This window comes from Tribolium castaneum, chromosome 2 (genome assembly GCF_031307605.1).
Source record: "Tribolium castaneum strain GA2 chromosome 2, icTriCast1.1, whole genome shotgun sequence".
NCBI lineage: Eukaryota > Metazoa > Arthropoda > Insecta > Coleoptera > Tenebrionidae > Tribolium > Tribolium castaneum.
Window position 1 is genome coordinate 15,346,249 of NC_087395.1, and position 11,574 is coordinate 15,357,822.

The 11,574-nt window shown below is 36.3% G+C and overlaps 3 protein-coding genes across 3 annotated transcripts; all 3 read right to left on the reverse strand.

Moving 5' to 3' along the window:
• Positions 1–750: 750 nt before the first annotated feature.
• Positions 751–2,711, reverse strand: LOC100142274 (4-aminobutyrate aminotransferase, mitochondrial). Its single transcript, XM_001811535.4, has 6 exons — positions 2,457–2,711; positions 2,244–2,411; positions 2,105–2,185; positions 1,395–2,056; positions 1,082–1,350; positions 751–1,034 (listed from the first exon to the last, which is right to left on the reverse strand). Exons 1-6 carry the CDS (start codon positions 2,637–2,639, stop codon positions 913–915), a joined length of 1,485 nt encoding a protein of 494 aa, XP_001811587.1. The 5' UTR covers positions 2,640–2,711; the 3' UTR covers positions 751–912.
• Positions 2,712–3,772: 1,061 nt separating this feature from the next.
• Positions 3,773–6,087, reverse strand: LOC100142071 (cullin-4A-like). The gene has a single exon (XM_064355152.1). The coding sequence runs from the start codon at positions 5,943–5,945 to the stop codon at positions 3,798–3,800; it is 2,148 nt and encodes a 715-aa protein (XP_064211222.1). The 5' UTR covers positions 5,946–6,087; the 3' UTR covers positions 3,773–3,797.
• LOC100141861 (uncharacterized protein) lies at positions 5,947–6,853 on the reverse strand. The gene is made up of 2 exons (XM_001811633.4): positions 6,479–6,853; positions 5,947–6,437 (listed from the first exon to the last, which is right to left on the reverse strand). Exons 1-2 carry the CDS (start codon positions 6,654–6,656, stop codon positions 5,947–5,949), a joined length of 669 nt encoding a protein of 222 aa, XP_001811685.2. The 5' UTR covers positions 6,657–6,853.
• Between the last annotated feature and the right edge of the window lie 4,721 nt (positions 6,854–11,574).

Here is an 11,574-nt window from a genome sequence, read left to right on the forward strand (position 1 = left end):
TTAATAATTAATTTTTTAGCGATAACAAAAATTCAACATTCGATTATCACGTTTTCTGCAATGGTGAATGTTGGAGGTACAGTAAAATAAATTACATTGCGATTTGATTATAGTGGTATTTATCATGTCTACCTTCCTTATTTTATTGTTAGTTCAAAAGTCATCCAAAAATGAAATAGGTGGAGTGATAATAAAAATAAATTTTCTAAACACGTAGGGTAAGTGGATTCACCCTCCAATTGCTTTAAGATTTTCTTAATCTCATGTTAGTTAATTCTTTTTTTAAGGAAAAAAATTCGAAGAAAAAAAATAGTTTCAGTGATTTTTTATTTTTTAGCATAGTAATTAAGTTCATGAAATCGAAAATGTAGGCCATTTTTTGTTTACTTCTTTTTGAAACCTTCATAAAATGTATACCATTTATGAATTACTTCTTTGCTTTGCTTTAGCCTCGATAACAATTTATGGTATTGAGCAAATGAATTAAATAAAAAACAGATCAAGTTCGGGAAGGGGTTGTTTAATACAATTTTCGTTATTTTAATACTTTTTAAACATTATTTGAAAGGTAGAAAAATCTTATCTAAACGTGGTAAAAACACTAATTCCAACTGTTTTTTTAGTTATTTGTTTATTAATTTAAAAAAAAACATTTTTTAAATACTCCACAATGTTTATTTCTGCGTTTGGGCTGTATATTTTTTGTTTAGATAACGTCTCAAGGCGTAACCATGCAGTGTTATAATACCAATTTTTTTTTAATAAAAATGTCAGGTTTTTAGATTGTCTTAATTTATTATCACAATCACACTAACACACCTCATATATTTTTAAATTCACATAAAACACAATTATTACATCTCTTGGAAGACATGACGGAAGACATTCTCATTGTTACCAATCGACAAAATATTAGTTAATTTCCTTCAACACTTGTCTAAATTTATCCAAAAATATATTTGCGTGATGCTCTTGGAAAATTAAAGCTGGTCTCAATCGAACACTGTTGCTGCCACAGCCACCAGATTGGATACCTAACGACCAAACCAGTCACAAAAAACAAGTAACGTCAAATTATTACCCTTGGCTTTCAACTTCGTCAAGATCTCATCCCTCAACTTTGAATCCGTCGCATTCACTGCCAAAAACGTTCCTCGCCCCCTTGTTGAATTCAGCAAGTAACAAAACTCTTTCTCCAACTCCAGAAGCCCGATTTTCAGCAGTGTGCCCGTGTGCAGCACGTTATCTAGAAGTTTTTGCTCCTTAATAACCCTCAGGACCGTTTGCAAAATTATCAGTTTCCCGGGGTCACCCATCCAGGTGTTGAAAACGCGCGCCGGTTGTCTCGGCCTGTAATTTTTCGTTAAATAAAAACGATGGAATTTGCAACTTACGTCATTTCCGCCGTGTGGAAATAGCCCCCCAACTGCATTTTCTTGCTGAAAGTCACAATATCGGGGGGCGTCTCTAGGTTAAAATGTTCGTGGCACCAGAATTTCCCAGTGCAGCCCCCGCCAGTTTGGACCTCGTCAATCAACAAGTAGGCGTTATTCTTCTTTGCGATTTTTTGCAACTGTTGAAAAAATTGGGGCGAAGCCTCGTTGTCGCCCCCTTCAGACTGGATGGGCTCCACGATGATTCCCGCAACGGGAATGCCCTTCTTTTCGTACTTTTCGAACAACTCTTCAACTTCGGACAAGCACTTCTTGTCTTGTTCTTCGTTTTCGCGCTGGTTGTCTTCTAAAGGGTATTTGTACTGGGGGAACGTGGCAATGGGCCAATCGAACGACGGAATATCGATTTTGTGAATATATTTCGAATGGGTGGTGGAGAGGGAGCCCAAAGTGCGGCCGTGGAAGGCGTTTTTGAACGACATTATTGAGAGTTTGGGGGCACCTGGGGGCTGGTTTAGGACACACGAGGATTTTTCCTCCTCGCTGAAGTCAACGTCACCTCGTTTTTTGCGCTGATAAGCGATAAAAATGTTTTTGAAGGCGTTTTCGTTTGAACATGAGCCGCACATCATTGTTGTAATGTTTGGCAATTTTGGCGAAATCTGGAATTTTTATCTCACAAAAAAACCGGGTGATCGGAAACTTAATACCTCACTAAGAATTCCATTCAGGCGTTTGGGCCAATCTTCCCCCGGGAAAACACCAAGGGCCGGTCTGTTAATCAAACATTTCTGAAAATTGATTGTTTGAAAATCAACAGTTTTCCAGTAGAATTCGCTCAAAACGCACCATGTTGTGTTGGTCATTGAACACTTTCAGCAATTCCGGGTGGTTGTAGCCCAAAGGGAGGGACGAAATTTGGGTGTACGTATCCAGGAGGATATTGTCATCAGCGTCCACTAAGTAATTCCCGATTGATTTATCATAATTGGCAAACAATTGTATTGTTCCAACTTGCTAAAAATTCCGATTTTTATGTTATTTCACAAATGGTTTTGGCACCTGTAGTGATCCCAGTTCCTGCAAAAGTTGCTTTGATTTTGGCCCCGGAATGTCAGTTTTGACAACCGGCCCTTCCGGTTCTCCCTCCACGCAAGTCGAGGCTCCTCGTATTTTATTTTTGAAAAAAATGCAAGCCTCAGACTTACTCAATTTTAAATTACTCCTCAACGCTCTGGACCACATTTTCACCACACCTCAGATATTGACCCGCAATTCTGACACAAGCGCACTCAGAAGCCCAAATTCGAGCCGATTAAAGTGTTCAGTTTAATTAAATCAATTTTTTCATTTTGAAACTTGCATCCTCAATGTTGTAGACGAGTACAAAAAAAATAATAATTTTTAACCTGGGTTTTTATTGATTTTTTCTATATTTTCTTTTTCTTTTATTTCTTTTACTCGTATAATATTGTATCAAGAAAATTTTACACATAACTACAAACGAGCCAATGCCAAAATATCTTGAAAAAAACAAAGAATTCATTAAGAACAAAGAAGTAAGTCAGTCCGGCAGTCGAAAGGTCTTTGATACGCTTTGTTTTCTGCAAAAATCAGAACGTTACTGATGATTTCGCCTTAAATATTTTTACAAGGAAAAGTAGTTCTTAAAACCAGTTTGAACTACATTTTTGTATATTTTTAGGAATAAATATTTTTTGGTTCCAGATCAATGTTTCGAAAAGAAAATATCGAGAGAATTATTGATGCTCCAAGTGCAATAATTTAGCCATTTCATTTTAACGAACGGGACATTTTGCACAAATTTTTAGATTTTATTTTCAGTTTTTACGAACAATATCAGTAGAAATGAATTTTTCTTTATAGTACCAGAAAAAGTACTAAGAAGAAGAAATACACGTTGATGACGGACGGAACACAAAAAAGACCTCGCATTTTATGGTTGAACATTCGTGTTAAAAAACTGTTAATTTAAAAGGCACTAATTCTAACCCTAATTTTAAAGTAAAAGGTGGAACTTGTTGAAACTTTTGAAGTCACAAAACCGAAGAATAAGGCAATGAGCTACAACTTCTGATTAATTTATTTTTTATTTACACATGACGAACGGGACAAAAAAAATGTGTGTGAAGATAACTCTTCAAAAATCTTTAATGGTTGTATTACTTCGGTATTTTATGTTATCGTCTCATTTTAAGTGATTATCCTTTCTCAAACATTCTTTTGGTGCAAAATACATTAAATATAAACCGAACCGTGTATTTTGAAAGAGACTTAACATTACTAAAATCATTGCGAAATTTCGGGGTCAGGTTGCATTTTTCCTGGAATGCCTGTATTCTTGAAATAATACTCAGTTCAGAAAAAATAACAATTTATTAACTAGGCAATATAAATGTAAGTGGATTTGTTATCTTTATCCCTCTCCATGTACTCCCGTTCGATCAACAACTCGATCCTCTTTTTCAAATCGGTCTGATTGACTGGAATATCCAGCACCTTGTACAACTCCCTCACTAGCATATAGTGCTTTATAGTCTTTTTACTCTTCATAATCCTGACTATAGCCGCATCTATCTGAAACTGCCGATCCACCAAAACATTTTTCTCGGTTTCTTTCTCATCCTCCGGCGAGTCTTGCAACTGAATCTGGTTGATCTTCACCCTAAACAACTTATCGGTGAACTTATTGTTGAAAACGAAAACATCATCGTCTTCGATTTCCTTAGTTTTGGGCGTTTTGAGCAAAATTCTGGCCTTGCCATAAACCAGAGACAGGAGAGTTCGCTTCAACTCGCCTCCGTCCAAACTTGTGGCTTCTTGTATCTCCTTGAAAGCAATCTCTGGCGATGCATTGAACAGTAAAAGGACGACAGTTTGGAATAAGGACACTTGTAACTCCTTAACACCACATTCGAAACTTGCTTTCAGTAGACAGTGAGTCAGGCTTGGTTGCCAGAGGAGTTTCCTTCCACTGTGGTTACTCAAATAAAACTTCTGGAAGCTTTGCTGATACGTCACCAACTCACAAGGCAAATTGACCGCATAGTTGGGGTAGTTTGGCCAATAGCTGCTCGTCAAGACATTGACCGAAAACTCGGACGTGAACCCGTTCTCCTGATTCCTCACTTTCTGTTTAAACGAGTTATTTATACTCTTGCTCAAGTTGATATCCTGGAACATGCCTTCGATATTGGACGTGAAGGCGCTCCCACACTCGTCACGTAGCTTCGAAATCATGCTATTTTCAGCGTCTTGATTGGCCGACTTCCCCAGAAGCAATCTCTTGGCCAAAAGTTTCTTATAAAACGCCTCAAAAATATCCTTGCCTTGGACGTGTTTAAACAATTTTATCACTTTGGTCAAAACCACCTCCAGCTCCTCGTCGGTGATGTCCTTGCTGCGCAGCTTAACATCGAGGTATTTGGCCAAAAGTTGGGCACTTTTCGCGTGAAAACTATTGATGAAGTTCTTAAACGCAAGACGGACACACTCGTGGAACTCCTTCCGGTTCTCGAAGGACAACTCAATGATCTTGTCCAGATCGTCCTTGAAGTCGAGCAAATCCTGGATCATGTTCTTCTCGTTTTTGGCGTCGGTTATAGTTGTCCCTTTTTTGACAATGTAGTCTTTGAAGTAGCTGATCAGGTGTTTGGTACCGTTTGAGATTTTTTGGAACAGTTTGTAGATCAGGACCAGCTCGCTGTGCATGTTTTTATCAATCAGTTGGTCGAACCCTTTGTTCAGAATCTCGGTGATCTGCTTCTCGATGAGTTGGGTGTAAACGATATCCAAAAGTTGCGCTTCTGTGTTTTTATTCAAATAATTGGTAACGCGTTCCTGTTCTTGGGTAATTCGCTTGTTGACAAGCGACAAGTACTGGGGCACTTCCATGGTATTAATGTTCCTGGAAGCTTCATCCTCGTAAAAATCGTGAGTCGACTTCAGGAAATCAGAAGTGAAGATGTCCTCATAGACTTGGAGCACGTTCAGCATGTTTATTGTTGATTTTAGAACAGTTACATGATCGGTGGTGAGAGTGCGTCTTTCGTCCTCAACCTTCCGAAGAATTTCTTCAACTAGGTTTTTCCTAACCACAGGATTGAGAATCACGACACTGGTGAATAGCCCCAAGCTGATGCTTTGCACAGTGTTGTATTTGAAAAATTTGGGGGAGCGGTCATAGTACAGGAAAATGTTTTTAATAGTTTTGACGTGTTGGCAAAACTCTTTCCAAAACTGGTCGACCACAAACAACACGTTACTCACATTGGCAACGATAGATTCCAGTTTTTGGGTCAAGTAACTTTCAATCAGAACTTGAAGGTTGTACAACAAGGGGGCGTACTTGGCAGTGTACAACTCCTCGGCTATTCTGTACAGTTCTTCCAAATTCGTGTAGTTCGAAGTATTGAAGATTGTGACGATTTCTGCTTCGAGGTGTTGCCATTTCTTTTCGATGGTCTCCGGTGGGGTGGGCGTAAGCCCCCGGAAATTCCGGATTGTGATCACGTTTTTCTTCGTTGACATTTTACAAATGCTGGCAACTAGATGCGTCAGCGAATTGGATTTTTTTGAGCGAGGTCATGACTTCCAGCTTGAAGTCCATTTTTTGCAAAGGTGTGAGTTTTCGGATTGATGGGAGGAGCGACAGGAGAAACATTTCGTCTTCGTCGATGTCTTGTCTCGAGGGATGGGGGCTTTCTTCTTCGACGAAATCAGGAGGAAGATCGACGTCTTCCGACTTGATTGTAGTTTCTTCCAACTCTTCGTGTTTGATGGCTGGGTTTTTGTCATCTTCTGTTGTTGCCTCCTCAGTTAGGTTCAAATCAGAACTATCGTCCTTCCAACTCCCAACAAGTGTGTCTTCTTCACCGTCGAATTTAGCTTCCAAAAACCGCAACATGTCGAAATAAACATATTTTTTCCGCTTGGACCCGGTCACCAACTCTGACTGAAGCTCCCTCCTTTGCTTGGTGTAATAATCGCGCACCGACTTCCATTTCTTTTGAATAAACGCAACTGGACAATTTTTAGCATCGTTAAGTGAGTCATATACTTACTCTTCGATTTTTCATCAGCACTGTTTCCAACAGTGCGCGGATAAATCGCCTGACAAATTGCTTTCCAAGCTTTCACTTTCGCCGGTTTATCACTGTAACTAGGCAGATGCACATTCCACAAGCACGGTTGTTTTTGTACTTCTGTTATCAGTTTTTGCATTTTGAACGAAATCGACATAGTTTTTTGCGATTTTCTTGAGTAACCGAATTCCGTCGAGTTGTGCGTCGTGACCGACGGAACATAGCGGAAAAGCAGCTGAGGTCGCACGTGAGCGTTGGACGAAATCAATAGTGAACGGAAACGGGGGGAAATTCCGTTCTGCTTTCGGTCTGTTCCAGTGTGTGAGATTACATTTTACGTCTCTTCACGATAAAAATAATCAGTATGAGAGCTTGGGTAGTGAATCCTTGTTAGTTTATTGATGTATTATGGGTTGCAGAAATTTGTACAGTAAAATCATTAAGAATTGATATTAATGATAGTAGTGAAGCCGTTTTTATTAGTAAGAGCAAAATCCAATTAATTGATTTTAATTTGTTATAAATAGGAGGACGTGTTCTCTTTTAAACAGTCCTTGATGATATTTTTTTATTTATTTTTATTATAAATCATATAATATTTGAGATAACAGATAACATACACGGAATTTACATAATATGTAGTTGCTTTTTTCTTTGTAATACATGATATTAGAAGTCAGCAGGTCTGTTTAATTTTCAAACAAAAATTCATATCGTACGTGTTACGGCTAAACTAAAATAATTACTCGTAGGATAGGGAGGGGCAGCTTCGGACTACATTTTTTGGAACCTTTCAAAAAAATTTAAAATTGTTATTTTAGTTTAAACGGTTATACATTTGAAGAGACTATACAATTGACCTATTTACTACATTTGTAAAAAATGTATTAACTTAAATAATAATGCATTTGTCTGGATGTGCCCTACGGTGGGGCACATTTTTGACATAGGTGGGGTAGGTACGAACGGAAGCAAACTAAAAAAATATTTGTACAAAAAAAAATTACAAACCCATGTGCAGTTATTGTCACATGCAGTTTACAGATTTTAATGAAGGGAGTTAAACTAACTTTCATATTGCGTAACATCTCCAAATAATGTTGAGTATGAAAATGTACCTTAAGAAACTTAAATCACAAACTAGTTAACAAAAAATGCAATTATAGTGAGCTTTTAACTTTTTATCATAGACATTGTTCCGAACTACTTCACCCAAAAGATTTTAATTTCACAATATCTGGAGCAGTCCCACGTCCATAACGGCCCTACCCTACCCTATCCTACCTACTTTACCTGTTTTTTTTTTGATTTGCTGAATCTTATCAAGTTTTGCGAACTTGGGTTAGCTTTTCAGCTTAACGATAATGACATAAACTCCCTAAAGTCTAATTAAGAGGTTATTTTTACTTTCTGGAATCTACAAAAAATATCGCCAAAATTTATATTTTTTTAATTGAAATAGTATTTTGAAAGTTTAGTGTAGGTATTACTTTCGATTCGATTGTTTAAATTTATTAAACAAATGATACATTGATTTGGTATATTTAACATTTTACTTTAACAAAAGTATTACAATATATAAGTTAGTACAAACACACCATACTCTCTATTTGAATTAAACATCGACAAATGTAAAGTATAATAATTACGTCATTCGATGGTATTTATATTAGTTTAGGTTTTTTCGTTATAAGTACCTCTTCGTTCCAATTTCAGTCCCACAGCTCCCAGCTGTTAAAAATTAACAACTTTTCAAAGACTATAACCACGACTTCAGGCCATAAAACAACCAACAGACTTCAAATTTTAACACATCTTTAAATTCCAACGATATTACAGTAAAAGCTTTCTTTGTTAAGATTGAGAACAGACTTCCATATTTGTCTAAATACATTTTTGTGTTTTGTGCTTGCTACTGTTTTGGAAATAAACTCACTTTTTCTGTGTTTTACCACAAAAATTTTAGTTGAATTACAACATCGGTTACTCGCTGAAATAGCAAAATTTTACTCAGAAAAACCAACAGGAATGCCAATAATTTAATGGTACCAATATATTTTTCGACACAATCTTTTATAGTCACCCGATACTTTAATATAAATTAGGAATGTATTTATCCAAATGTATCAGGGCTTCTTTACATATTCAGTTTATTATCGGTGTTTTCCAACTGCTCATAAAAAAGACAAACGAGGTTCTACCTTATTTAACTTTAAAAAAAAACTATAAAGTACGTGGGATAATTTGAAAAAAAATACCTAGTTTGCAATATTTAAGCCTTTAATCCTTTAATGTAGTCCTTCAATTCTTGGGATACGTTAGCCTCACAGCAGGACTAAATTAATGTTAGAAATTCTAATGCCGCTTAAATTTTTTGTCGAAATTATCCACGATTAGCGTATGCAAATTGGGTCTGACGTGTTGAGCGGCTTCGCCCCCGGCTGTGGCGCTCGCACCCAATAAAAGCTCATCGAAAAGCTGCAGCAGGTACTCATCCTACAATAGCTCCCATAAACATTTTACCGGTATCGATGACATTTCCGGTAATGTCGTAGTCGTCTGCCAAAGCAACCACTTGACTTTTAGCTCGAAGTGTTAAAAAGCAGCGGGTGACAAGGCGCCTGCAAGTGCCCACCCTCTTTCTGTCTCGCCCAGAAACCCTTTTAAAAACTCTTGTCGCCACCAGGATTTGCACTATGAGACAATTACGACGTGAAAGTTCCACATTCTTCGACAGATAACTTGCGTGCGAGCGGACATTAGCTAATGATGCAACAACTGGCGCTAGACCAGACGACGAATTTCCATTTATCAATGTTTTAGACAAGCTTTTAAGAGTTACATGTTGTTGAAAATTTTATTAAAATTAAATTTAGTGAAGAAACAACCAGAATTAGCAAGTCCTACCTGGAATTGGCGCCTGACTTTGACTCAGACTTTTGCTAATCCTGATTCCGAGCTTAGCATTTCATTGACATTTAGTTCATATTTTCCGAAATTGTTACAGTTACAGTTGCTGTTGGTTTCTTGAAACAGTAGTTCATTGTTTTCGCCTGCGCCTGCAGTCTGCTTCAAGTAGTGCAAAAGGGCGCCACTCCGGTACCAGATTGCCACCCTCAAATGGCTCGGAAAAAGCACGCTAATTGCCGTGTTTATTTCGACGGCTTGTTTCGAAAACAAAGTCAATAAAGGAGCTGAGATAAATCATAATGGAAGGCAGACGCCAGTTTATGGTGCTCGAAAACCGATTTACATTGTTCGGGTTATCTCTGGAAAATATCTTTGGAACGGCACTCGCTGATAAAGACTGTGTACTCGACCGATTCTAATTGCTAAAATATTTCGCTAATATTTATTTATCGGACGGCCAAACAGGAAGCACAGAGATGTTACTGTAAATAAGAAGCGAATTTTAAACATAAACATCCCAGCGATATGTTTGCCCCTCGCCACGTATCGACATCGTTAAAGTGAAAATCGAGGGAAAAGAACGATTTTATCGGTGTTTGGACGGTATTAGCACCATCAATTTATCGTTAGCTTCAAGTGTTTGCTTATTACCAAGTATTACTCATTTGCACAAACACAGCATTATGAATAATAACAGAAATGGATAGTAGACAGATTAGAATATTTGGTCGTACCAAGAAATTCACAGGAACGCGACAAATGTTTTAGAAGCCTGATTATGGACTACGCAACTTTGTGCGAAGATTACATGTATCAACTCGTCAAATAATTAATTAAAATCATTATATAACGTTTTTATCTGTCTGACGATTTCATTTTTTCTCGCGTGTGATAACGATAACAGATTTTTTGCCTCAGATTTAGATTTAAATTTTTACTCCTCAATCTTATAGTATTATCCACTTTTCTGCTCATTTACTCATTTAGTTACATTTTTAACAATAAGTTATTAGATTAGAGATCGGCCGTTTTGTAGGAAGAGTTAAAAAAGAATTAAAAAATTAGGTAAAACTCGTAACTTAGGATCAAGATGTTTTTAGAAAACTTGTCAGAACAAAAAACAACGTAGATATTGTAAAAAATAAAAAAAATTACTACACAAAAATGCTATAGTCAAGTTAATTAAGTTTTTTGTTTGTTAAGAAATTAAATAAAATCCTCTAATTTTGCGGTAAAAATTTGTACTCGGGATTTTCGTAAAAAAATCAAATAGAAATTAATATAATAAATAATAATCTATCAGCGGTTTATAGAATAGTCGTTAATTTAATCCGGAATTAAATGCGTTATTAACTGATCACGTGACCAAGTTGAACCAATTTCATTGGTCTATTTGCGTTGTTAACTTTTAACAACGAATTAAAATTTAATGAAACTTTCTATAAACCGGTTCTTAGTATCGCGAGTTGTCATATTATTTTCCCTCACAGCCTGGAGTATTTTTAGAGAAATATACACTAAAAACTAAAAAAAACTCTTAGGATGCTTAATACATTCAAGATATAACAAGTCAGTTAAGCAAAATAGTACCTAATATTTTCATTTTAACAAAACGAGTTTATTTCGAATTTCAACAAAAGTTCTTAAAAACTGCGGGCGTGTAAAATCCGGTGAGGAATTCTCTAATTTTTCATTAGTTATTTGAGTGTGTAAAAGGACGATTTTTCATTTTCACTTCAATTTATAAAATCTTGTGTTTAACTCGTCAGGAAAACTGTTTTTTCCTATCTTGTTGTATCTCGTTGCATAAATAGCTGTTTTATTTTTGCCTCCATTCATTTGTATTTTTATAAAAAAAATGAATTAAGCCATTTGCATAAAATTTCGACATTGACCTCACCTGACCCAGTTTATTTATACAGAGGCTTTAATTGAATTTTTGATCAGAGTGGCCTGTTATTTTGAAATACCAAATTTGACATCGTCTTTGTCTAGTTATTGCCACAAGTCATTCGAATAGGAAATTTAATTGTAGGTACGATAAAAAATAAAAAAGCGACACTTTATTTCGTACGTCTATCAAATTATGAATTTGAAGAAAGTATTATTAAACAAAATATTAATCTATTTCAATGACTTCTTAATAATTCAAAAAGTTCTAACGT

Bases quoted from the DNA above. Each gene is read 5' to 3' on its own strand.
- LOC100141861 (XM_001811633.4), bottom strand. From the start codon at position 6,656: ATGTCGATTTCGTTCAAAATGCAAAAACTGATAACAGAAGTACAAAAA. The intron at 6,438-6,478 runs GTAAGTATATGA...AAAATTGTCCAG, and splicing joins TGCTGATGAAAAATCGAAGA to TTGCGTTTATTCAAAAGAAA.
- LOC100142274 (XM_001811535.4), bottom strand. From the start codon at position 2,639: ATGTGGTCCAGAGCGTTGAGGAGTAATTTAAAATTGAGTAAGTCTGAG. The intron at 2,186-2,243 runs GTGCGTTTTGAG...ATCAATTTTCAG, and splicing joins TCAATGACCAACACAACATG to AAATGTTTGATTAACAGACC. The intron at 2,057-2,104 runs GTATTAAGTTTC...TAAAAATTCCAG, and splicing joins TGAATGGAATTCTTAGTGAG to ATTTCGCCAAAATTGCCAAA.
- LOC100142071 (XM_064355152.1), bottom strand. From the start codon at position 5,945: ATGTCAACGAAGAAAAACGTGATCACAATCCGGAATTTCCGGGGGCTT.